The 26,157-nt window shown below is 43.5% G+C and overlaps 4 protein-coding genes across 4 annotated transcripts in view; 2 read left to right on the top strand and 2 right to left on the bottom strand.

The window, feature by feature from the left end:
• The window catches only part of HERC3 (HECT and RLD domain containing E3 ubiquitin protein ligase 3), a 66,859-nt gene extending 41,249 nt beyond the window's left edge, over positions 1-25,610 (bottom strand). The window contains exons 1-2 of the mRNA XM_035326295.1: positions 25,591-25,610; positions 18,896-18,906 (exon numbers count right to left, since the gene is read on the bottom strand). The gene's annotated coding sequence lies outside the window, so the exon portion shown is untranslated. The remainder of the gene's footprint in view (positions 1-18,895; positions 18,907-25,590) is intronic.
• Positions 2,827-25,617, bottom strand: LOC118167071 (probable E3 ubiquitin-protein ligase HERC3). Its single transcript, XM_035326311.1, has 23 exons — positions 25,441-25,617; positions 24,713-24,845; positions 23,968-24,044; positions 23,202-23,423; positions 22,335-22,426; positions 21,597-21,727; positions 20,650-20,820; positions 20,289-20,337; positions 19,877-19,974; positions 19,359-19,418; positions 18,703-18,805; positions 13,975-14,158; positions 13,452-13,636; positions 11,880-11,975; positions 10,649-10,816; positions 10,436-10,552; positions 7,647-7,787; positions 7,368-7,534; positions 6,219-6,285; positions 5,939-6,012; positions 5,110-5,293; positions 4,630-4,729; positions 2,827-3,994 (listed from the first exon to the last, which is right to left on the bottom strand). The coding sequence occupies exons 1-23, from the start codon at positions 25,526-25,528 to the stop codon at positions 3,780-3,782; spliced, it is 2,922 nt and encodes a 973-aa protein (XP_035182202.1). The 5' UTR covers positions 25,529-25,617; the 3' UTR covers positions 2,827-3,779.
• On the top strand, positions 7,881-8,344 carry PYURF (PIGY upstream reading frame). Its single transcript, XM_035326308.1, has 2 exons — positions 7,881-8,059; positions 8,149-8,344. Exons 1-2 carry the CDS (start codon positions 7,914-7,916, stop codon positions 8,312-8,314), a joined length of 312 nt encoding a protein of 103 aa, XP_035182199.1. The 5' UTR covers positions 7,881-7,913; the 3' UTR covers positions 8,315-8,344.
• On the top strand, positions 8,286-9,034 carry PIGY (phosphatidylinositol glycan anchor biosynthesis class Y). The gene has a single exon (XM_035326309.1). It carries the CDS (start codon positions 8,319-8,321, stop codon positions 8,547-8,549), a length of 231 nt encoding a protein of 76 aa, XP_035182200.1. The 5' UTR covers positions 8,286-8,318; the 3' UTR covers positions 8,550-9,034.
• Positions 25,618-26,157: the final 540 nt, after the last annotated feature.

Raw genomic sequence — 26,157 nt, 5'->3', positions numbered from 1 at the left:
TGCATGTTGAGCATGAAAAGAGTTACTTGCTATTGTACAATTGCACCTATGACATACTAGCTTCTACTTACTGTATTACAAGCAGCTTCTAGAATAACTAAGTGTAGAGGAAAAAATGCTTGTTTCATTTGTTTTTATTTCTTTTGTCATTTGGAGATATCTGTTAAAAGTCCCTTTACGCTCATTTTCCTCTGTTTGTCTCTGAGCAATCAAGGAGGGGAAGACATCAAATTAATAATAATAATAAAAGAGGAAATGAAGCCCGGTATTTGTCCAATGGGGGCACGAATCTGTTGCTTAAACCTATTGCTAATTGGCTACATTTCAAGTTCACAGAGAACTTTCAAGGCTGGTCTTTCATAAACATGTAAAATAGTAAAAACACCAAAGTAATTTTTTTTCACACACTTCATTGAGCACAGCTCCCTCTGGAGGCTACTCCCAAGGTTCATTTCTTCGTGCTGGCTCAGGTTTGATTGCACCATGAACTTACCTCATCTGTTGTTTTTCAGGTGGAATCGGAGAGGCAAGGGGGGGATCTACATCTCTCTGCTGGCTAGCGAGTGGAAAAATCCCTGTGTGGCCATTAGTCTCTGTGTTGCTCTGGAAGCAATGAACTCTTCTGTATTTTTTCTTTTCAGCCCTTTCTGTGTCAGGAAAGAGACTTTTTTCAGAGAAGCTCAGAGGATTAGCCAGGGATAGCTGCCTATGCTGGCTGCCACGAGCCAAGGTGAGGTCTTGCTAGACCCCGTGGAAGTGGCATTTCTGTGTGGTGTCTGCTCTGCAGCAAATCCAGCATGAAGGCATCCCTAACACTCTTCCCCAAGGCTACCCACTTTGTTTCTCATGGCTTACAAGCTGCCTGGGTGTTCAAGTCATCCCAGATCCACACTGACTGCATCAGCTGCTCTACGGGGCTCTGGCACATCTCGACAGGTGATGTTCAGATCAGAAGAGCAGTCTAAGAAAATCCTGCTGCAGGTTCAATATACTTCTCATACCTGTGTAAAGCCTTTTAAACTCAGCTGGGCATTGGGCTCACTCACATTGTATTTCTTTGCATATTTTATAATGAGTATTTCTTTGCATATTTTATAATGAGCACTGCTTGAAAAAATGTAGGCACAGCTTGGAGCTCAAAGTCCTTGCAGAATATGACAGTGCTCTACTCTGCTTCTTTGAAAGGTCTTTCTAAAAAAAAATTATTATTTTTTATTATTATTTTTATAAAAGCAGGCCTTATTTGAGGACAAATCAAAATAGCCTTGAAAGTTATTCTGGGATTCAATGTCCCATGTGCTGTTGCATCATACATGATAAGGAAATTCCTTCAGGCTCTAAATAAGCCTATTATCATTTAATCTCTGATGGGTTATTTGGAAATCCTAACGATATGTCTTTTGTGCACTTGCAGAGCACAAAAGATCACTCTGGATTTCCAAGATCTAACAGAGGTTTAGAAAAGCATAAAGGAAAGCAAAGGGAAGTGAAAGGAAAGCGAGGGGAAGGGGAAGGGGAAGGGATGAAGTAGCCAGAAGCAGGCTGGTAAAGAGCCATCAGTGGGCTAAGCTGTGAAAACACAGTCATGATGGTAGCACAACAGCTCGGTCTTCTGCCAGTTCCCTCAAAAATACACCTGCAGCAGGGTGGTGCCTTTCCCAAAGATGATTAGTAAATCATTTTTCATGTAGCTGGGAAAAAAGACACCTTGAGCAGATCACAATGGCTAGTTTTAATTTGTCTTTCTTGTGCTGCCCTTTCTGCTCCAGACAGGCAGGGGCTGGGGGTTGGCTCTGCACAGGCCACCCAGGGCATGTATCCCCTCCATGCTCCAAATTACATGTTCCCAGGGGAATCCCTGTAATCTGAGCATCCTTATACAAGACAGTGGGTGTCATCGCCATGGTGTTTAGTCAATTTTCATCGCGCAGTGCTTGTGCTTCATTTCATTGCAAAGATCTCAGCCACCCTGTGGATCCCATGTGGCACAGGGCTTTGAGTATGTCAGCAAACACACCGCAGGGCATGTTTTTAGAAGCTCTGCTGCACAGGTGAGACATCTAAGAGATTATGGCTGCCAAGCTCTTCTGAAAGTCTAGCTCTTGGTTTCTCTTTCTGAACCTAGACTCAACCCCTGAGCCGTTCAGGAAAGCAGAGAGAGACAGGCTGTGACAATATATAGGGAAAAGCTGCTGGAGCTGTCACGTGAAAGCTCTGAGCAACTGTCTGCTGAGAAGTAGTATTAAAAAAATAAATCATCTGATTTTTCTCTGCAGTCCCTGTACACATTTCCACTTTTCACATGTCTTCAAAGGACACATTTGCAGGGGTTGAGCTGTCCTTGCACTGTGAGTTGCATCAAATGCTTCAAACTAGCAGCACTACTGTGGTACCCATGCCCACCAAACACGTCAGTGAGTCAGGCAGGCAGCAACAGAATGGTTCTCCAAGTCTTAATGGACAACGTTAAAGCAACAGAGGTTGTAACATTCATTTCTGCAGCTTGGGAGTAATTTATTCATCATTAAAATTCACCCAGCTCTGGAGAGGGGCACTGCGTGTAATGCACAACACGAAATCAAGGCAGAGGAGGTGGTGAAAATTTGTCATCTTCTCGCTCTAGATTTTTACATTCATATCAAGCATATTCTGCACCAAATGTAAAAGACTTTGACTTGTTCAGTGCATGCAATGCATGTCTGAAACACACCTATATAACCTTTGACTCCTCCTGTGAAGGCCTTGCGTACATGAACAAGGACAGAAAGCAGATATACATTGTCATGCATACGCAGCCACATAACAGAGGAAAAACAGAACCACAGGTATGAGAATTTAATCAATCATCATTTAATTTAGCACAGTAAAAGCCTTCTTTACATATGTACATCTACTGACACCAAGGGAAAAAGGACGGCAGAAAAATCATGACTGCTATCCCTCAATTATTATTTTTTTTTTACAGAAAGCAAAATATATAGAGAAAATACACATTCTGCCTTTACATCCTGCCTGACATTGCCAATATCCTGCCAGTGTCAAACAGTTTTGGCAATGAGCTTCCAACAGTCCTGCAAGCCTCATATTCACAACGTTCTGCAGAACAGAGCTGTTCTGTAGGCCTAAAATTCTGTTTTAATTGCCAGCCATCTCCTTAGAAGATGTAAGGCAACACAACAAAGTAATTAATGCTTTACAAATACAGCTTCTGACAAAGTCTAGGAATGATCAAATCCTCTTCCTAAGAACTTCTCTCAGATAAGTAAAAGGCCTTTGTACAGATTGTGCCTTCAATTCACTATTTAATGGATCAGGTCTCCTTGGAGTTGGTTGCTCTCCAAGAGAATCCTTGACTAACACAGATTAAAATGTTGTCCTGGCCTCCTCTTGTGACAATGACTTTAGCATACACAGTCTGCGTGTTTGGTAATGTACAAATCCCAGAAAACCTGTTGCTGATAGCTCAACCAACTGAAGAAGACCATTACAGCGCAATTAGGATGAACATACATGTAAATATACTTGTTTACCAACTTGCTTCTTGCAAGCATGTTAAATAGTATTCTTTTTTTTTTTTTTTTTTACTAATTTTATAATCTAACAATCAAGTATATAATCAATATACAACCTCAGTGAATACGCACAGTCAAGTGTTTATGAAGTACAGTAAAAAAAAGTCAGGGTAGAAACCAGTAAATTGGTTACCAAGAGGAAAAATACTACAAGTGAAACAAAGACTTGCTTTCTTGTTCGTGCTTAAATGTGCTCCTTACCAAAAGTCACTTCAAGTCAAAACCTTCATCATGCTCTATGGCATAGAGGAACTTTTCCTCTAGTATTTCCTTACTGCTGTACCTGGGGAGGACGAGAATGTGGCTGCAGGTATTAGCTACGGGAAAAAAAATATCTGGATCTTTCCATCCAGGATCTTCAATAGCGAATCTAAAATATTCCAGTCCATAGGCAGGGATTCGATCAGATCCTGACAAAAAAGCTAAACAAAAGGGGATGGAACAAATGCAAGTTAGCAAATCAAAACAAAGGCAAGTTAGCAAATCAAAAACAAACAAACAAGAAAATGTCATCAGAGGATGAAAAACATATGAAAATCAGTGTAAGCATACAGCTATTTCCATAGGCTAACTGTTTTGTGTTGCTCAATTTCTACCCGATTATAATAAAGTCTCTTGCTGATTTGTAATAATTATAAACCATCTTTCACTTTTACTTATACAGACTTTGTGGATGAGAAAACCAAGGCTAGGTTTGATCTTCTACCTTTAAAGAGGATGAGGTAGCTTCCTTTGAGAAAGCTAAACTGCTTGTGTCAGCATGCAAGCTGAGGCCTCTGACCAACAACTGATATCCACAAAAGCAAGGGGTAAAGTAATTGCAAGACTCAAGGGTGTCAGATGCCTTTAAGCAAGCTTCAAGGGAGGTGAGAAGGGTCAGACCTGTGTCTGTATTATTCTTAGTGTTAATCCTTTGTGGCTTTCACTAGAAAATGGGGGGGAAAAGCATGCTGAAAAGTAGTTTGGATCTACAGTAGTTTTCATACACAAGCATCTAAATGCGTCTTGCGAGAGAAAGAAAAGGGCTATAAGAAAGTTTAGAATATTTGAGTATTACCAAGAAACTTTTTCTTTTTTTCTTCTGGGAGCTTGAAAAACACAGTCCAAAAGTTCTTGATGGTTTGATGTGACTCTTGATAGTGTCTGTACATCACATTCTGTTAAAGAGATACAATAAAACTGGCTTCGCTATTTCCATTTTTATTCAAAGTAGCAACAGTTTATCTGATAAATTTTATAATCCTGTTCGTAGATGTTCAAATCCTCTTGACCAGAATCTGCTTGTTCATTTGTTTTTCAAAGATCCACATGACGATCCTTGAGCTACAATTTAATTTTTATCACCCTATTTTCTTGTACCTAGTGTGGATTAGAAACGGTCTCAAGACAATGTTACAAATGATAAAAAGAGTACGTTGAGCTACTATCTTTGTGTTCCTGAGCTACACATCCAATAAAGTAACAGAACTGAAAGAGCTTTTGCTCAGCAAACACCTTGTGCAGAACAGCAGAAAGCCACTCTGCTTGTATCCAATACCTTTTTCAGCAGACTCCAGTTGTACGTTGCGTGTCCCAGGAGAACAACTTGGAGCTCCACAGGAAGAAACATCTTCCAGCTTTGAGCTGGACAGCCTCTTAAAAAACCTTGCATAAAGTCCTCAAATGGCTTCCGTATCGATTCATTGAGTATGTAATTCACATATAAGTCAACAAATTCCTTCCTGCAAAAATATTTTGATTCAAACAAGTAATACAAGAAGTGACTTTTGAAAAAGAGAAATACACAGAACTTTTTTTTTCCTTTTTTTTCCTTTTTGTTTACTCCGTTTGACCTGCTTTATTGTCAAAACTCTTTACTGAAAGCAATCACTTGCATAACTCTTGCCATAGACTTGCTCTGTGTCCTCTGTGCTGAGGTTAATATTAACACAAATCCCCACTGATAGATTGCTCCTCTTCCATTACGTACAAAATATGTTTTGTACAAATAACTAAGCAGGGAATATTTTGCTCATAAAAAAATCCTGCAGAGGTGTCTGATTTCCCAGACAAGTTGTCTGTATTTCAACATGTTCAGGGACATTTTATGTATTAGTTAGGTACTTCCCTGAAAAGACCAGGTATCCCTGCATATGCCAATGTTAGGATGACCAGGGATCCCTGTCTTACCCACTCCTTGCACGAGCTGCTGATGTCTGGCACACATACAGCATAAATAGCAAGAACTGAAAGCAAACAAGTTATTGGACTGAGATGAATGGCACAATGTCGATGCTCAGTATTTTCAAGGAATATGTGGGGATGGATATAGACACCACATTTTGTATACTCGTAACAGATAACAGGATAAGAAAAACAAAACTGACCTGTTATGCTTAGTGACAGGAATGTTGGCACCATTTTCTTTAAGCTCAACCACGGAACCTCCTTCTTCCAGGTGCTGCACAGAAAGGGAAAACATTGGATGCCATAACTCTTACATATATAATAGGCATATGTGAGCTATATCTATTTCTTTCTGCAGGGCTTGACCCAGCACTCTCACTAGTTTGTGTTTACAGACAAGTTTTTGTGTCATTTGCAGTGGGATACTGTCTTGCCTGAGTTACATGCTTGGCACATCTAAATGACACAATCACATCTTACCACAAAGGTCAGTTGGTGGCTCTCAAGCTCATCCTCAGATTCTTCATTCAAAATATTCTGAAGATTCCTTTCAAGAAAAAAACAAAAACAAACAAAAAAAAAGGAAAAATAGAGAAGAAACGTTAAGACGATTCATTGCACTCTCAGATTCTGCTGAGAAGCATCCTTTGACAAGCAGTATTTAAATGCACATACATACAGAGTACTTGTACTCACACAGAACCTTCATAACGTGGCCCTAAGCTGATTTATACACTTGGGTTCTACAATTGCCGTGACTTAAGGGCAAATGCCTTGATTACAAAGGATTCCAAGCAAGACCATCTCCATGCTCTGCAGGGATTTTACAGAGAGTAATTCAGTGGCAATTGGGCTCAGACCACAGCTTTATCCTTCCAAAGACCATTTGGTAAGGAATTATGTGTGCATCAGTGGGATGGTCTGGGAGAACTGTTTTATAGAACAGTGTCTCTCAAAGCATTGCTGGCAACCCGACATTTCAGTACACCGAGGGCTTTTCTGCGCATTGACACAGTCACTGGCTCTAGGGAAATGGTTCTTATCAACTGTTCATAGCACTTGTGTGGAATGCTAGGCTTCAGGTACCTAGAAGCTTTATGCTGGTGGCAGCAGCACCTCTTCCTGCAATATCTGCCTGTAACCTCCTTTCTCAATATGTGGAAACGCTGCATCTTGGTTCTTAGATTTGACATGACAGCACCATAGGTTAATACTGCGCTCATGACTGGCTACTTTAAAATCATTGTAAAAATTAGTAATAAATAAATAAGGTTGTTATTTCAAGTCCAAACTACAGCTTGAAGTATTTATGAACCACATATTGCTAGTGTGGACTTAAGCTCACATGGAGTGGCATCCCTACTCCATCCAACGTCCAGGACTTGACTTCTTGTTTTGGTGATGCCAGCATCTGTTTGAGAGCTGCACTCCCGGCCAAGGAGCCTCCTTGGAAACACTGTTTTGTAGCGGCTCAGAAACGGCAAATATCATTGGCATAGGTGCAAGTAACACTGCTTTCAAGGTTTCTGTGCACGTCACCAAACTAGGAGACCTGTCTGATCTGTAGTTTCACAGCAAATTAGGAAATTCCTTAGGAATCTCACAGCTTAGGACACTCCTAGCTTGTACCTGGCTACTGCCGGCATCAGCTCCCTCAGATCCTCCAGGGTGGGCGTGATGTTCAACATCTTCTTGAAGAGAGCAATGGGGAAGGGGAAGGGAGCATGGCATTTGTTATACAAAGCCATCCCAAACAGGGTCCCAATCAGGACAAAAGTGTCGTCGTGGCTTGGCACCTAGTTAGACATGATTTAAAAAGATAAATAAAAATAAACAAGAAGAAGAAATTATAACTTTCTCTTTCTTGAAGCGCATTTCCCTTGCACCGGGGCTCCTGCGCCGCCTTACCTGACTGGGGAACCAGACCAGCCGGGAGGGGAAGTGGCGGAAGGCACCGCTCCGGGGGTCGCTGAAGGCCCTGGCGGCGGTAACGAAGAACTCCTGGGACAGCCCGCCGTCATCCTGCCCTGCCTCGCCCACGAACAGCACCTGCGAGCCCGGAGACACCCGTGACGAGAGGGGGCCCGGCGCCGCCCGGAACCCGTGTGCGCTCCCCGCGGCACAGCCCGGCGCGTCCCGCCCGAGCGCCGGAACCGAGCGCCGGGCGCGGCCGCCATGTTACGAGGCGGGCGCGGGGCCGCGGCGGCGCTGAGGCGGGCGGCGGGGAGCCGCGGGGCGGGCGGCCATGGCCAGGGGGGGCAGGCGCTGGAGCCGTCCCTGCTGCGCTTCTTGGTGTGCCCGCTCTCCAAGCGGCCGCTGAGGTGAGGGGGAAGCGAGCGGGGAGCTGAAGGGCAAACCTAAGGTATTCGCTCCTCGCTTGTAATTATTATTTTTTTCCTTGGCTGCCCAGGTACGACGAGTCCACCAACGAGCTCGTTAATGAGGAGCTGGGCATCGCGTACCCCATCATCGATGGCATCCCGAACATGATCCCGGAGGCTGCCCGGACAACGCAGAAGAAGCCCCCGGCCGACAGCTTGAAGGAGACCTCAGGGCCCGCTGGGCCCCAGCAGTAAACCGATGGCAGGAGGAGGCGTGCTGCCCTCCCTGCCCACACTGACCGTCCTCGTGCCGCTCCTGTCCCTAGCAGGCTTGTTCTATGCAGCCGCTGTGGATGAGACCTTCCCACAGGGCTGCACCAGCACAAACAGCTTGTGTTTCTACAGTCTCCTCCTTCCCATTACAATACCAGTTTATGTGTTCTTCCACCTGTGGACCTGGATGGGGATTAAGCTTTTTAGGCACAACTAGTGCAATGCGTTTGCTAAACCCCCGTGCTTTTCTAGAGCAACACAGTTTAATCTCACAGGGTGCTACAGTTGATTTGAGAGAGTTCCCATCTGGCAATAGCGACTGTCACTGTTTTCCTAGTGGTATCTGGAACTGTACGAAGTCTTCTGCAGCAAGCCTATTACTTAATTACTGCTAAGGAAGATAGAGAGGAGGACTAACGAGAAGCATTAACTCTTTCTAGTACACCTCTTCAAGAACGTTCTCTGTTTCTAATGGTACTACTGAAAATCTTATAGGTGGCAGTCATCTTTATTAGAAAAGACTGCACACGGATTGAAATAACATCTTAGATAATAAGCAATGACAACACGGCGGTATGAGTCTCTCTCTGAGTCATGAAGCTTTAACTTTGCTTATATGTCTTGCAGTGATGTGTGTATTGAAATGTATTTGTCTCACTGTCAGAGGAACATACAATAAACTAGGCTGATGTTTAATAATAAGCTTTGAGTTAAATGGAGAAATTTACTTGGGATGACACCCATGACTGTACATCCAGCAACTGCTTGCTTTTATTTTTTTTTTGGTAAGAAAAAGATGGGCAGACAACAGCATTGCTTGCTGCCCAGAAAAGATGCATTTGTGCATCTCGAGTTCTGTTAGGCAGAATCACCAACATATTTCAGTGTGTATTTCAGAGATGTATGACCTTACTCTATTTGTTAAGGTGTTACTGAGTGCACGAGTTTGATAGCCATGCTGGGTCATCTTCATTAAAGAGGCATCTCCTGACAAGTTGGAGGAGAAACAGCTTACTGAGCCCAGGATTTGGTAGCCAAGTCAGCAGCTACAAATACTACATATGTACGTAGGGTATCTTTCCCCTTAACACGACCTCTTCCTCAGCATCTTCAAGTAGAGAGCAAACAGAAGATACTTCTGCTAAATACTTCAACCTTCTCTGTTCCCGTTTACAGTAAGACTAGAGAATGGAGTGACAGAATGTCCTTTTCCTGCTGAACATTTCAGAAATGCAGCACTAAGTTGTAAATGTTGCAGATCTTAGCAGTAGTGTCTATAGACAGTAATGTCTGTTGGTGAGATACTAGTCAATCAATCAAATTGACCAAGTAGCTGCTGCGCAAATAATGGTGTGATCTATAGTATGAAAGGCAGTGCACAAAAGAGCTGTATTTGAAGGCTGACTAGCAAACATCTGGGAACTTTTTGGGGCTCCTTCTATGATCCGTGGAGAGGCTCATCTAGAGGATAGTACAGAGCACAAGCCTTATTTTCAGTGTAAAAAATACCTATTTTAGCTGATGTACCGAGGAAGGGAGAAGGAAGGGTAGCTCTAGAAGCTATTTATGAATCTTTTCGTAAATGTATAGGAAGGAAAAGCTTTGACAGTTCTGGCCAGCAAGAAGTCTCACTTGGGAAGAAACAATCGGATAATGCCTAGGTGCAGTACCAGACTGACAGTCCTTGTGTTAGGGACAGAACACAAGCACATGGTCCTCATGTTGAGCTCAGCTCTGGGCAGGTGCTTGGATACCACGCCAGCCACCTAACTGCTTTTGCAGGGCAGGGCTAGTATTGAAGAAAACCTGAAGAAAACTAGCCTAGAGTCTTCAAAATCATTGTAGCAGTAATAGTAATGGACTTTGCCAATTACCAGCTTCCTGAGCAATCCTATTATATTATCCCAAAGCAGCTTCACAGTAAATAGCACTGCCACTTGCATTTAAATTATGCCCAGAAAGCCTAATAGCTATCTGGAACAGGAATGTAAAATACTACCCTCCCGATTTACTTTACATCCCCAGTGGAACTTTCTTAGAATACTTCAGAACAGTGCAGTAATACATTTAGAGCTAACAAAGCAATATATTCTGATATCTTACTTTTAAGTTCCTCCTGAACTCATCATTTTCTGCTGTTATTAAACGATGCCGTATGTCATGCAGAAGGCGTTCTCGTCTGACTTGAAAAATAAAGGGTTTCTCGCATATCCAGTCTGGCTGTTGAAGAATTAAATAACCATTTGTTAGAAGTGTGTTTCTCTCTTCTAAATTGTAAAAAAAATAAAAAATAAAAAATAATAATAAAATTGTCACACTTACAGAGTTGTTGCATGTGTACAGACTGTCACATTCTAAATAATGAACTAAGATCTTGTCGTGCTTGTCAAAGATGCATGGATATTTGGTCAGCATCCCTAGAGTCCTCTGAAATGTCGCCTTCTGAAATGTCACCCTCAGAAATAACACCCTCTGAAATATCACCTGAAATCACAAAGAAGAAAAGACATGATGATTTTCACTTGCAAGATCAGAGTCTGGGGGTACATGTGGAGATTGAACTGCCATCCTATATTTCTGAAAAGGCTTTTGATGTGTACATGACCAGTATACCAACAAAATATGAACACTGTACCAAGATACCTGTACGTGTACCAACATGTACATACTTTGTACATGAACACTATACCAACAGAGAGGCACGCTTCATAAAAGCGGCTTCTAAACACTTGCATGAATGGGAAACCAATAAGGAGGCATCTGCATTTTGCAGAACGGTCTGTGTAGGCAGACATGCATTACAGTATCCCAGGAATAAAACAGTAGTCTTACTCCTTGGGCTTCCTTTCTGGGCTGCAAGCTCACATTGCCAGCTCATGTTGACCTTCTCGTCAACAAACATCTCCAGGGCCTTCTCCTCAGGGCTGCTCTCAGTCCATTCTCCCAGCCTGTATTTGTGCTTGGGATTGCCCTGGCCCAGATACAGGACCTTGCAGTTGGCCTTGTTGAACCTCATGAAGTTCACACACATGCACCTCTCAAGCCTATCAAGGTCCCCCTTGTAAAAATAGTAGAAATGTCCTGGACACCCAAGTTAGATATGTTGTTATTAAAAGTGAAGAAGTGAACCATTTCACTGATTTTATTATTATTAACACTGCTTTTAGAGACAAGTAAATGGAAGTGCTCGGTAGGGTTTCTCCATAAAGGTTTAAAGAGACCTCACAATTAAATATGATAAAATCTAGAAGTATACAAAAAGCATAGCAACCATCCTTCACGCTGCTATTTCATACTCATCGCCAATTTGAAGGAAACAGATCTAAGCTGTTGGGAACAGCCCTGACTGAACCAGGGAGTCATCAAAGGAAAGGTACTATTGTAGCTGCTGAAATACAAGGACTGTAAATGGCTTGCATGATTTAGGACAGCCGGAGGAGTGGGAAAGTGCAGTCACTTGGGTAGAGTTTAGAGTCGACTTCCATATATATTGATTTACAGAACAGCAGAATAAGTGTTTTGTGCTGCTGTAAGATTTTATACTTACTTCTTGTTCCATGTTGCATAAATATTTGATAATCGTTTTCACTTCGGGCACATAAAAGTTGTTTTCTTGTAGCCTGAAGCCAGCCCTGGTGTTTACCTGCATTGATAGACAATATGAAAAGCAGAACTGCTGAGCCATGCATCTGTAAGCAGGAAAGGACTAAGAAGAAACAGGACTCTCAGAAGAAATAGCTCTGAGACCCTGCACAGAAATGGAAGTGTAGAAACACTACAACACTATAGAAGCACTCAGCAGTGGCAAGTCACAGAAAACCATGTAAAAACTTACAGGAACGTGATTTTCATTTACAACAAAGATTTGTTACTGAGACTCCATCATGAAAGGTATTTTTTTCGCTTTGTCTGTCATGTTGCAAGAGAATCTGAAGTTCCTCATTCATTTTCATATTTGTTGCCTGACAGAGATGTGATTTTTTGGGGGGGAAGTGACCATGTAAAGCTGCAAATGATGTCACCGCTTACTGAGGAGTACCCTCCTGCACTTCTGAGTTTTATCCAGTGAATAGATCCCAGAGTATAAACTTAGAGGTCCAAGTCTGCATTCTCAGCCAAAAGGATACTGAATTCTGAACCAAATTTATCAGTTCTCTGATTCACACTGAGTGCATGCTTGAACTTTCCCCTTTCCTAAACTTTGAAAATCTCAGCGAGAGAAAGGATGTTTTTTGAGAAGAATACAGCTATTGTCCCCTCTCTTCCCCTTATTCATATGCAGCTAAACATGTTATAATTCTTCTGTTTCACAAAACTGCTCAGGTAACAGGCTCTTAAAGCATCCTACAGTATTGCTGTGACAGCCATGCTGTGCCAAATAGGTGGGCTGTCATTTAAATGCTGCGAGCACTTACTGGGGTGAGGGATCTCACTAGCAGGCACCACTGTGCTGCGTTTACATGGCAAGGGCTTGGTAGCAGGGGCGATGCAGGGGTGGCCTCTGTGAGGAGCCCAGAAGCTGCCCTATGTCAGATAAGAGCCAGTTTCAGCTGCCTCCAAAAGGGACCTTCTGCTTTGCCCACGATGATAATTGGTGGGTGATCTGTCTGTCCTTATCTCAACCCTAGAGCCCTTTCCATCATATTTCTCCCCTTTTTTTCTTTCAGGAGGGGAAGTGAGAGAGCTGTTGTGGTGTTCAACTGCATAGCATGGTAAAACCACAGCTACATCCATAGCTCAACATGCATCAAGGCATGCAGTCCTCACTGAAAGCATTCCCTCCCACCTTGAGGCTGTAACATGCTTCAGTTCATTTTTGCTCTAGGTGATCATGCTTGGCAGGGGGTTTGGACTAGATGATCTTCAGAGGTCCCTTCCAACATCAGCCATTCTGTGATTCATTTCTACAGCCAGGCACTGTTCAAGAGCATGATTTGGGGTAGGTAGTGGGACAACTCAACTCCTTCAAAGACATGCCAAAAAGATTCCTGAAGGAATGTCAAAGCTCTATGTTTACTTGTAAGAAGGAAACACAGAAAATTCAACAAAGAAAAATGTTTAAAATTTTCTAAATCATACTGATATGTCCTGTCTAATCTGGATCCAAACACTTTCTCACCTGGTAAAGAATATGCAGTATTTGCAGAGGGTCACGCAGTCTAATGGTAATCTCACGTTCAAATACATCTATTTGAAACACTCCATATTTCCTGACTAATTGAGACAGTGTGTTCTGGGAAAGCTTCTGATATATAAGGACCAGATTCTTGAAAAATAATGTGTCTAGATTTGACCACAGGCATTCTGTAAATAAAACAACAGCTAGTAAGATATCCACCACAGGTAACATGCAAATAACTATTTTTTGTTGTTGTTGTTTAAGTTGCATTTTCCCTTCTTATCAACTGAAGAAAACAAAATGCTTAATTTCACAGTACAAAATTAGTAAACATCAGATTGAGAAACACTGTTTTTCTTGTGCCTGCTTTTTTCTGTAGTAGTCCCCATATTTGTATTTCTACCAAAAGCATTTCTTCCAGGCTGAACTCTGGAACAAATTACATCAACAATACTATCTCTTGCTCCACAGCCCAAAATGACCAAACATTTAATCGTTCAATTCCATCAACTTCAAACCCTACCAAGAGCTTTCCGGTCCTTCTCCTGGAGCCTCAAGATGGCTTTTGCTAGCAGCCTGAGAGAACGGTAAGAGCTGTCATCATCTCCCTGAAGAAGGAAAGGCAAGATCAAGTAGACTCTGAAATTTTCAGGTGAGATGGGAGAGGAAGACAATGATGGCAGCAAATCCTCAATCCCATTTTGCACCTTCAGGAGAAAAAAAAAAAAAAAACAGGGATTAAAAATGCAATTGTGTTATGCCAAAATAATCTATGAATTAGGTTAGCACAGAATTTCTGTTTTCATTCACAAATCTTCCTTCACACACTAGGTCTAGGATACTACCTTTAAATTCAACTCCTGAATTAGTCAGTTTTCTGATTGATTTTGGGTAACTCATTCATCCATTTATTTCCCCCAACAGAAGAAAGACAACTTCTTTCTAGGATAATTCTGCCATCATTTCTCTTCACTGGGAAGCCTGGCAGCTTTTTGTAAAAGGGCTTGTTCCCTGCACAAAGACTTTCATAAAACCTCGCCTCTCCAGGATTTGGCTTCAGCAGGGAAAACAAACAAACTCTTCAAGAACCTTCTGAAAGTTGGATTTTTATTTTTACTTTTTTTCATAGAATCATAGAATCATTCCGGTTGGAAAAGACCCCTAAAATCATCTAGTCCAACCTTTAACCTAGTACTAAAGCCCACCACTAAACCATGCTACTAAGTTCTACATCTAAGGCTTCTTGAAGACCTCTAGGGATGGTGACTAAACAGCCCATTCCAATGCCACACGACCCTTTCAGTAAAGAAATTTCTCCTAATACCCAACCTAAACCTCCCCTTGCACAACTTGAGGCCATTTCCCCTTATCTTATCACTTGGTGCCTGGGAGAAGAGGCCAATCCACACCTTGCTACAACCCCATTTGAAGTCATTGTAAAGTACAATAAGGTCTATCCTGAGCCTTCTCTTCTCCAAGCTAAGCAGCCCCAGCTCCCTCAGCCACTCAGAACAAATCATAAGACTTGTTCTCTAAACCCTTCACCTTTGTTGCCCTTGTTTGGGCACACTCCAGTACTGCAGTGTCTTTCTTGTAGCAAGAGGCCCAAAACTGAACACAGTTTTCAAGATCCAGCCCAGAGCCACAGCCAAGTACAGGGGGGCAATGTCTTCCCTGGTCCTGCTGGCCACACTATTTCTGATAGAAACCAGGATGCTCTTGGCCTTGTTGAAACTTATACAGCTGGCCTGAGCCCATCAATCCAGCCTATCCAGATCCTCCTGCAGAGCCTTCCTACCCTCAAGCAGATCAACACTCACACCTAACTTGGTGTCGTCAGCAAACTTACTGAGGGTGCACTCGATCCCCTCATCCAGATCATCGATGAAGATGTTAAAGAGGACTGGCCCCAGTACCGAGCCCTGGGGGACTCCAATAGTGACCAGCCTCCAACTGGATTTAACTCCATTCACCACGACTCTTTGGTCCCAGCCACCCAGCCAGTTTTTAACCCAAAGTGTACACCTGCCCAGGCCTTGAGCTGCCAGTTTCTTCAGGAGAATGCTGTGGGAAACAGTGTCATAAGCCTTACTGAAGTCTAGCTAGACCACATCCACAGCCTTTCGCTCATCCACTGAGCGTGTCACCTTTTCATAGAAGGAGATCAGGTTCCTCAGCCTTTGATAAACCATGCTGACTGGGCCTGATCACCTGGCTGTCCTGTAAGTGCTGTGAGATGTCACTCAAGATAATCTGCTCCACGAGCTTCCCTGGCACTGAAGTCAGACTCACAGGCCTGTAGTTTCATAGATCCTCCTTCCGGCCCTTCTTGTAGATGGGCATCCCATTTGCTAGCCTCCAGTCAGCTGGGACCTCCCCTGATAGCCAGGACCACTAATAAATGATGGAAAGCAGCTTGGTGAGCACTCCCACCAGCTCCCTCAGTACCCTCAGGTGGATCCCATCTAGCCCCATACACTTGCATACATCTTAGTGGAGTAGCAGGTCACTAACCATTTCCTCATGGATTATGAGGGCTTCAATCTACTCCACATCCCTATCTACCAGCTCAGGGGGCTGAATACCTGGTCTTGCTGCTAAAGACTGAGGCAAAGAAGACATTAAGTACCTCAGCCTTTTCCTCATCTCTTATCAGTATCACATCCAATAAAGGATGGAGATTCTCCTTAGCCCTCCTTTTCCTGTTTATGTATTTATAAAATCATTTTTATCATCTTTAATAGCAATAGCCAGACTGAGCTCAAATTGGGCTTTGGCCTTTCTAATTTTGTCCCTGTACAGCCTCATGACATCTTTGTAGTTCTCCTGAGTGATGTCCCTTTTCTTCCAAAGGTCATAAACCTTCTTTTATACTTCCCAAGTTCTAGCTGCAGCTCTCTTTTCAGCCAGGCCAGTTTTCTTTCATGCTAGCTTATCTTTCATCACGTGGGGACAGCCTGCTCCTGCGCCTTAGGATTTCTTTCTTGAAGAGTGTCCAGCCTTCCTGGACTCTTTTGCCCTTCAGGACTGCCTCTCAAGGGACTCCACCTACCAGCCTCATTACCAGGCCAAATTCTGTCCTACAGAAGCCCAAGGTAACAGTTCTGGTAACCCCCTTCCTTACTTTGCCAAGAATTGAAAGCTCTATTATTTCATGATCACTGTGCCAAAGATGGCCTCCAACTTTCACATCACCCACAAGTCCTTCTCTGTTTCTCAGCAAAACGTCCAGCAGGCACTGTCCCTAGCTAGCTCACTCAATAGCTCTGTCAGGAAGTTATCTTCCACACACTCTAGAAACCTCCTAGACTGTTTCCTCTGTGCTGGGTTGTATTTCCAGCAGACATCTGATAAGTTGAAGTCCCCCATGAGAAAAAGGGCTAGCGATTGCAAAACTTGTCCCAGCTGTTTGTAGATTATTTGTCTGCTTCTTCGGCCTAGTTAGAAAGTCTGCAACAGATGCCCACCAGGACATCTGCCTCATTGGCCTTCCCTCTGATTCTTAATCATAAACATTCAACCCTGTCATCACCATTATTAATCTCAAGACAACCCAAACACTCCCCAACATATGGGGCTACCCACCACTGCTCCTTCCTACCCTATCCATTCTGAAGAGTTTGTAGCCGTCCAGTGCAGCAGTCCATTCATGAGAGCCATTCCACCATGTTTCAGTGATAGCAACTATGTCACAGCCCTCTTGCTGCACAATGGCTTCCAGCTCCTTCTGTTTGTTGCCTTTATCGTGTACATTGGTGTAGATGAAGTTCAGATGGGCTAGCGATCCTGCCACCTTTTGGGAGGCAGAAGCCCTAACTCCTGCATGACCATTCCTGGGCACTTTTGTGATTTCTAACCTGTTGATATCCCTTGTGCCTTTGGTACCACATGGTTCTCCATCCCCTACCTCAACAGGGGTGGTAGACCGATGGACCTTGCTAGCACACTGTTCTTTAATCATTGTCATATCACCTCCAGGCTTGTCTCTGTCAAGCCTGGTTTTATCTCCTTCCCCTTTCAAATCTAGTTTAAAGCCTTATCAGTGAGCCCTGCTAACTCCTGAGCAAAGCTCCTCTTCCCCCTTAGAGACAGCTGAACACCATCCATTGCCAGCAGGCCTCATGTCTTGTAAAATGACCAATGATCAAAAAATCCAAAGTTCTACTGGTGACACCAGGCTGGGAGCCAGATATCGATTCGCTGATTTTCCTGTTCCTCAACTCATCAATTCCTGCAACTGGAGAGAGGGGAAAACACCACCTGTACTCCTGACCTCTCAACGGCACAGCCCTGAAGTCTCTTTTGATCGTCCTCAGACTTTGTCTTGAAGCTTCATCTCTGTGTACTTGAAAAATAACTAACAGGTAATAGTCTGAGGGCCAAACAAGGGCAAGAAGCTTTCTCTTTACATCCCTAATCTGGGCCCTGGGGAGGCAGCAGACCTCCCTATGAAGCAGGTCTGGTCTGCACATTGGGCCTTCTGTTCCCTTCAGAAGGGAGTCTCCCACAACAGTGACCTGTCTTTTTTTCTTGGTAGGAGCTATTTTAATGCAGTGCACAGGTCAACATGACCTTTGTGTCACCTCCAAGCCATATGTACCGCATTCCCCAGTGTTGCTCAGATTGACCGGCAAAGCTTCACACCTATTGTGCATGGGCACCTGAGAAGGTTGGAAGTTCCTAAGGGGATGAGCCTGCTGTGCCAGGGCAGGACTTGTTGCCATTGCCCCTTATTCTCTAGGTCAGTGCATTCAGCTGGGTGGAGAGAGGACAGTGAAGCCCCTCTATTGAGTGTCCCTTCTGTCTGCTGGGCCTGTCTCAGTAAAGGTAGGGAGCAACTCCAGAAGTCTGTCTCCTCAGATTCCCTGATATACCTCTGTCTATTCACCTCTTCCCAGAGCAGAGGAGTGCCTCAACCTGGGCACACATCCCACAGGTGTGCTTGCTCCTGCCATCCTGAACTCCCTAGGGCTGCCATTGTTCAGGGGGAAGGACAGGGGACACAACCCACTCCTGGCTCCAGTCAAGCCCTGACAGCCACTCTCATGAGGGCTGCCAGTTCCTGGTGGCTTCCTTGATGTGAGAAATGCCTTTTCACGCCCTGATCCCCCACTCCACTGTGGACCACATCTGCCCCGCATTTGCTTTGTTTGTGAAAGACTGGGAAAATCTAAGCCTCTGGGGAAAATAGTAGTCAGATCTAGAGCTCCTTGGTGTCCGTGCAGTGAGAATTCTTACATCAAATCCTTACCTCCAGGTAGAGTAATGTCTTGTGGCTGATTTTCTTATAAAAGCATTGTACTTCTCTCATATCTACACCTGAGATTTCTTTGGAAGTTTTGAAATGTTCGTCTCTGTCACAAAGGAAAAAAATCATATGAGCTGTTTTTTATTACTGACTGAATAGTGAAGCACCCTAACATCAGAAAATACTAAGAATTAAGCCCCAGCTCCACTGAGTACAGCTTCACCTGTTTTAAAATGATATTATCACAGTAGTGTGTCCTCATTAATATTCTGTCATTCCCACCTTGTGTAATGATGCACTGTTAAGCACTGTTAATAACAGGCTTGCTGTATTTCTCCCAAAAATGAATTGCATGTCAGTGCTGGGAGGAGCTATTATGGACTGCAATAAAGTGGGAGCTGTAATATTGCCTCACGAGATTAAAATCATCAGTTGTCACTATGGGAAGATCTACTAGAATATGAGCTGCTACAGCAAATTTTGGTAGGAACTACAGGTTCAAAAAATATTTTTAGTTCAGGCTTTTCCTTGAAAATGCAGACTTGCTTCTTGCAAATTCAGATGCAACTATTCTTCTCTACATACATAGCTTAAAATAACACTTCGTGATCAGTTTATATTCAGCAAATATTTTTTATGTCTATGTCAGCACACACTACCTCTTCTCCAGGAAGCTTCCATTGATGCAAGCCTCAGATGAAAAGATCAGTCTGATTTTCCTGAGTAAAAAAAAAAAAAAAAAAATCCTTTCAACAAAAGTAGCAACTTCATCACTTAATTCTGAAAGAACAAAAGCCATGTGTACAAGTGTATCTCCACCTAACCACATAAAAATTTCTTAACATTATATTGAGAGCTTTTACACACGGCCTCAGTCTCTAGACTGGTTTAACTTTGTCAGCTCTTCACCAGTTTAACAACCAATTCTTGCAATGAGAAGGACTGGCTTCCAAAACCAGGCAGTACCTCTGTTCTGTTCTTTCAAAAGGATTATCAAGGGGCTGTTGCTTATGAACATGTTTTTCCTACGCAAAAATTAAGTAAGAAGTGCTGGTACAAGATATGGCCCTCGCCTAAATTCTCGAACATCAGTTCCTACAAGAGTCTTCAAAGAATAATATTTCTGGGGGAAAATTATATGTTGGGGAAAAAAATCAACACCAGCATTCTGACTTACTTCTTTATACTTTTCCAACGTTTTGCACGGGAATTAGAAATCCATGCATCCACTTCGTTCTCCTTCAGAGTTGCAATTCCATTCAAAGGATAGGAATTCTGTATGAAATGCATGAGTATGTGATGAGATTAAAGGTATAGCAGATGTGATTCTTTTTCTCAAGTCAATCACTACAAGAACATTTCAGCCTAAATATAAATAAATTAATGATCATCCAGTGTGACCCAGATGCAGAAAACATAGAACAGAAATATAATTGCAATACAAGTCGGTTTCTGATGTAGGCATGAAAAGAACTGCAAAGAGACTTATCTTTAGTTAGAGCATTAAAAGCAGGATAGCAAAATCAAAAGCTTCCAACAGTATTGTGAACAATGGTAAAACTACAGGCTGCAAACAAATATGTACTAACCCTTTCCTTCAAGCAAAGGACAATACTCTCATTTTCTTCTGACGGTGACGTGTTGTTTTCTGTGAAAGAACGAAAAGGTTTTCAAACAGTTGAAGACACAGTCATTGCTACATAGAGTTCAGTGCACAGAGGTAGCATATTAAAAAAAAAAAAAAAAGCAGCTGTCTATCTAAAAGTTGATTATTTGAGGCCATTATGCATGATGACAAATCAAATAGCAACTAGATTTACACATTGCTAGACTGTGGTTGGGACTATCAAGCAAGCATGAGGTAACAGTCTAAGCAACTAGAAGCCATCAGCTTTCTAGTGTACACAGGAAATCAAGAAAACAAACTGAACCGAAGAAATTAATACAGATTGCACACATCTGCAGTGTTCATTACTCTGACAGAATTTTCCATTATCCACTGGTGAATTGATGGGAAGTGGTATCAATTGATTAGCCGTTCTCTCATTTCCCAGCTGTCCTTCATCAGAACCAAATAAATAGACTTTGTCCAAGGAGGGAACATAGACCAGGGTGTGCTGTCTGTTCAGAAAAAGAAAAATGGTCAGAACAAGTTAATACCACTGAGCTAGTCAGAATACAATTTACAGATATGTTTTCAGAGGGGATGGCTGAGGCTTGTCTTTAGAAGTCATGACAGTCCAGCCATAGACTCCCTTTAACTGAAGTCATAGGACCCTTTCCTTCTATAAACATTGTAAAAAAGTAAAAAAAATACAGACTCAAATTTCCTGTATTATCCCCTAATGTTTGTGATTTATCCTGGTTCTGCATTAGAAAAAAATGAGTGTTATGCCTTGCTAGCATCCTTCCATTTTTTCCAAGTGCAAATTCCACACTGCTGAGTCTGATTCAAAACCCAGGAAATTCAACAGGATACTTTTTCTGTCCCAGTTCCAGAAAGGCAGAATGAAACTGGGTCATTTTCACTATTGCTTGGTTCTTTCTAAGGTTCCACCCAGTCTTTTGAAGTAGATGGGAACTTGATGACTTTTCTGACTCAGCCTTTTGACAGTCTTCTGTCATTTGGAACCCAGTACACCCTTCATTTCTTGGAAGAGCAAGAGCCAAGGACTCCTGCTGCCCTCTTTTTGCAGCCATCTCTCCCTGCTTGGCACTGGCTGAGGGTTCTGATTTCACAGGCTTTGTGGCAGAAGGGTGGCCTGATCAGGAAGATCACTGACAGAGCTGAACATACAGGGATTTGAACATATTGGTGACTTTTATCCCTGCTGTTCTTCAGTGATTCCCCTAAAACTCTGACCTCAGAAGGCGTTTTATTAAGGTACTTTTCCTACCTTCCACAAACAACCTGCGAAACTCTTGCTCCCCACAGCTCAGCCACTACACGAGGTGTTAGTTCATTCTGGGTGGAGTTGTGCCCAAGCTGGCCAGCCCCTCCTGCTCCAAATGTGCACACCAAGCCATCCTTGAAGATGAAGAAACAAACAACAGGATCTCTGCATTATTAACAGCATTCAAATGGTCACCATTAAGAGAGAGAAACAGCAAGACACAATATGCATTATGGGCAAAACACCCCTCATGCAAGAACAGTTCACTTCTCATCAAGCCTAATCTTATGTTGTTTTTATGCCCAAATCCTTTAACTCATGAAAAAAAAAATGAACCAACCAACCAACCAACCAACCACAACAACAAAAATTTAAGTCCTGAAAATAACTCCCTGTTGTTTAAGAATTTTATCGTATGAGTTAAACTTAGTGAATGACCTATTGCTCTCATTTGCTCACAGTATGCTATAAAAAAAGAAAGTATGTTTAAAAAGTATGAAGTATCGAACTGCATCTCTTTGCCCCAGGATTCCCATTCACCATCTCCCTCCCTGTTCATGCAGATTATATGAATTTGAGCAAGGGCCAATTTTCCCACTACCACAGTTTGTATGCCTTCGTGATCATCTCCAGAGCCCGATGGAAGCAAGTATTGCCACTCCAGTTTCTCTGTGTTGAATTTTAGCAGTGTATCTTTCCTCCCAGCATTTCTCATATGCTGAGTTTCAATTTCAGATTCACCTTGGAGAGAACTGCAGTATGATCTGCCCCACATGAGATAAATACAGTCTTCCAGTGCTCTAATGCTTCAATGTATGATGGGTAGTCCTTGTCTGGAAAGAAAATACAGCATAGCTAAAGCGAAAGCATACAGGAGTGTAGAAATAAAGATTTAGAAAATACTTTTTTTGGCATTTTACAGTCCTATCTTATACAGCTATTCATATATTTATGACTTGGTTTCAAGTTGCTTTCTACCCTCCACTATATTATTCTCTTTCTCATAATGTTCTGTCTGGTTCATAGTTTTTTCTCTGTTCAGTTACACTAGGTCTGAAACAAAATGCAACGCTTTCACATTTGTTTGATGAAAGGTACTTGGCCTCAAAACATCTGATTTTCAAGGAGTTGAACATATTCAACAACTTGAAGTTCTGTCTGGCTAAGGCAACTCTGCTCTTGCCTTCTAAGTTTGAAGACAATGGGTGACTAATTATTTTCTCACCTTATCTTCACAGAAAATTAAAGAAGGCAAAGAGGTATAAAATGAATTTCTTTCATGCAGGACTGCCCGGAGAGATAATAAGCCTGGAAAGAGACATATGGTTTTATGGGCCCAGGCTATCCACTTGGCCACATAAAATGATGACAAAATGCTATGGAGGTATATAACACCTACGTTCCTTGACACTTCATGCATTTTCTAGTCAGGATGCAATAGCTTTGAAACAAAAAACTTATCTAGATATACTTGCTTCCAAAGTCCCTACCACCCACTGCTGTTCCAAAAAGATTTGGCATTCTAGAACAATTCCTGTGTGCAGAAAGTTCACTGAGCAGGAAAATACCTTTCTATTGCTTTGCTCTCAAACTGCTTTCTTTCCTTACCTTCCGTGTGTCCGAGTCCCAGCTGTCCAAAGTCGTTCTTTCCCCAGGAGTACACGGCTCCAGAGAGTGACACAGCAATGCTGTGAGCTCCTCCAGCAGCAATTTGAGCAAGTGGGATGCCCTTTAGTCCTTCCACCAGCTGTGGTTTGGGGGTGAGCGTGACTTGTCTCCCCACTCCAAGCTGTCCACAGGCATTCTGGCCCCAGGTAAAGAGCTCACCTCCTTCACACGTGGAACAAAAGAAAACAGCTCGGTGTCATGCTTCCCTTGAGTCTTTGTACTTTGGGAGCGAGAATCAGTGCTGTTTTCAGAGATCTAGCTCCTAAGAGCTGGGAGTACAGCAGCAGCGGTGGCCAAATCTCCCTCTCTGCTTCTGCCCCCTTCAGGGCAGTCCCATGCTGCCTATGCGACTCATCGCAGCAAGAATGAAAGCAGGGTGTTGCCTCTATTGCCATACTTTTATGAACCAGAGAAGAGCTCAAACTTTAAAATGTACAGGTCTGGTGAGCATAGGGCGGGGCTGCCACGTTTGCTCTCCACAACGCACCTTTGAGGAGGGGCAGTGCTGAGGAATTGGAGAAAGATTGAACTGCAGGTCCCTGAGAGCTGGGAAGGGCAGGGCTGACAGAGAGCACGGCTTGTGTCCCCTATCCCCTGCTCACTGACGGTATCACTAACTACTGGACACAGTTCGAGGTCTCCCTTCGGAGCAAGCCTGTCAAATGGGACTCCCATTTGGAGAAAAGGTGTGCATAAAAGAGACTACCTCGGGACAGTGCCAAGGAGTGACGGTCCCCACAGGCTATTTGAACAATTTCATGGTTTCCCAGTTCTTCCACCAGCCTACAAAGATAAGGAAAAAATACCAAATCAAAACAGGTGCTGTACCATGAGACTAAGTAAAAGAAAGAGGATCCTCTGCTCACCACGTCCTAGGATGTTTAGCAGTATTTATATAGAAAAATATTGGTCGTCTCTCAGTTGATTCACCCTGCTCTTACACTAGCCTCCTTCAGTTGCACTAGCTGATTTGATTGTAGTTTGCACCAGAGGAACCTGAAGGAGAATCAATCTCATCCCTGGGCAAATTAGCAGCAAATTCCATAAGCATACTCCTGTATCATTTGTAGATGTTGGTTACCCTCACAGATTAATCAGGAGGTGGCGAGGTTGAAGTGGGCCAGGGTCTTTCACACAGAGCTTTCCTAAGCCACATGTAGTTTGCATGTCATTGGCATGACTGGTGTATCTACTTATCCTCACTAAGTTTTGAGAGGAACCTGTACCGTCAGTATCTCAGACAGCTCAGATCTTAGTGTTACCCTCGAAATCAGTGCATTTCTTGCTGGTTAAAAAAGAAGGGAAAGATGTGAGTTTTAGGAATGCAAGAGTTCTCGTTTCCTTTTTACAGTAAGAGCATGCCTAAGTTTCTTGACTGTTACCTTCAGGAAAAGTAGACCATCTTCTCTGACCATTGTGATACATACCTTCACCCTCTGAAAGCTTCTTACCTTGGCTTTAGGCAGTTACCCGAAGATGTAGCCCAGTGTTCGGAAAGTTTCCCATCCGAGGAGAGAAGGAGCGTATGTGTTTTGTCACAGTTTGAACATTTCACCTCCTCCTTTCTCTGTAACTTCACATGTTCTACAGAACAAATAAAAGCAGGCATGGCAGTCACACTAAGGAAGCAGGCACCTTCACCAGCTCTGCTCCCTCCCCAGTATCTCTGTGTGCTACTGCTTTCACCGAGAGTTTCTGCTCCTTGGGAAGAAGTGAGCAGGCATAGGCAATATCTGCTCAGGTCACTTGGAGCTTCAGTGTCCTACGCACTACTTTGTTGCCCACCAGCTGACTCTCCTGGCTGTCACTAGAAGACATTTCTCCATCTCTCAGATATAGGCTCTGAAAACAATCACTGACGTCAGCAGAAGCACACTGTTTCTTTTGCACAGCCGTGGAGAGTACCCAAGGGAAAAAAGGCACTTGCTGAGTTATCTCCCTGCCCTAGATTTGTCACACTCGGGCACAGGATGTCTCCAAGTCAGGTGTTTTACAAGACACTGGAGAAGCAGTAAAACTCACACCTTGGCTGTCCCACCGCCCACCCTTCTCACCTCCCCACAGCATGCAGCCAGACAGGGGCACCTCTCCCCATCACCCCCGTCTCCTCCCCATCCCCTGGCTCCTGGCGGGGTCCCCGACCCCCCACCCGCGGTACGCCGCCGGTTCCCCCCTGCACCTCCCGCTGCCGCCGGCCGCTGCTGGGGGCTGCGCTTCGACTGTCCGGCCCGCTGCCGCTGCCGCTGCTTTTTCCTTCCCCCGGCCATGCCGTGCCAGCAAGCAGCCCGCTACCGCTAGGCTGAGCCCGAGGCAGCGCCTTTATGCCCGCTCCCCGCCCCAGCCAGCCCCGGCCCGGCGGGGAAACGAAACCGAAAGCGAAAACCGGGAGCCCCAGCAGCTGGGGAGGTTCCCGGGATGCTGACGCTTGGAGGTGCTGAGCTGGGAAACGGGGATCTGTGCTCGAAAGGATTTCCATTCTCACATATTCTCTCCGGCTGTCTGCTAAATCTCCCCCTGCCTCTAAAGGAGAACACACACAGGGCTATGTGGCCACCTTGTACAATAAATGATACCCGTGGTAGGGATCAAATGCATGGAAAGACATAAGAGCATCTTCGCTGTATTCCCAATACCTTTAACTGATGAACTAAATGCTTAAAAAAATTCACGCTGCTGAATGCTGAGCACAGATGGGGAGGATAGCAGGGGTAAGGCGTGCGGTGAAAGTAGCACTAAGGACAGATTTTACAGTTTGTTACCGGCGTTGAGTGAAATGCTGCAGAAAAGAATAATTACTGAGACAACAGAAGTGTTTAATACGATACATTTAATTGAAGCAGAATGGAGTGAACAAAAAGGCACAGAGAGTCAATGTGGTGAAAAATAACAACAGGGT

The sequence above is a fragment of the Oxyura jamaicensis genome, chromosome 4 (assembly GCF_011077185.1).
Source record: "Oxyura jamaicensis isolate SHBP4307 breed ruddy duck chromosome 4, BPBGC_Ojam_1.0, whole genome shotgun sequence".
In the NCBI taxonomy this organism is placed as follows: domain Eukaryota; kingdom Metazoa; phylum Chordata; class Aves; order Anseriformes; family Anatidae; genus Oxyura; species Oxyura jamaicensis.
Note: the sequence above shows the minus strand (reverse complement) of the source record. Positions and strands in the feature narration are given on the sequence as shown.

What these genes read in the sequence shown, in the direction of transcription:
- PYURF (XM_035326308.1), top strand. Translation starts at nt 7,914, where the DNA reads ATGTTACGAGGCGGGCGCGGGGCCGCGGCGGCGCTGAGGCGGGCGGCG. An exon ending in CTCTCCAAGCGGCCGCTGAG is followed by an intron (nt 8,060 to 8,148) that starts GTGAGGGGGAAG and finishes TTGGCTGCCCAG; the next exon opens with GTACGACGAGTCCACCAACG.
- PIGY (XM_035326309.1), top strand. Translation starts at nt 8,319, where the DNA reads ATGGCAGGAGGAGGCGTGCTGCCCTCCCTGCCCACACTGACCGTCCTC.
- LOC118167071 (XM_035326311.1), bottom strand. Translation starts at nt 25,528, where the DNA reads ATGGCCGGGGGAAGGAAAAAGCAGCGGCAGCGGCAGCGGGCCGGACAG. An exon ending in TGGTCTGGTTCCCCAGTCAG is followed by an intron (nt 7,535 to 7,646) that starts GTAAGGCGGCGC and finishes ATGTCTAACTAG; the next exon opens with GTGCCAAGCCACGACGACAC. An exon ending in CTGATGCCGGCAGTAGCCAG is followed by an intron (nt 6,286 to 7,367) that starts GTACAAGCTAGG and finishes TTTTCTTGAAAG; the next exon opens with GAATCTTCAGAATATTTTGA.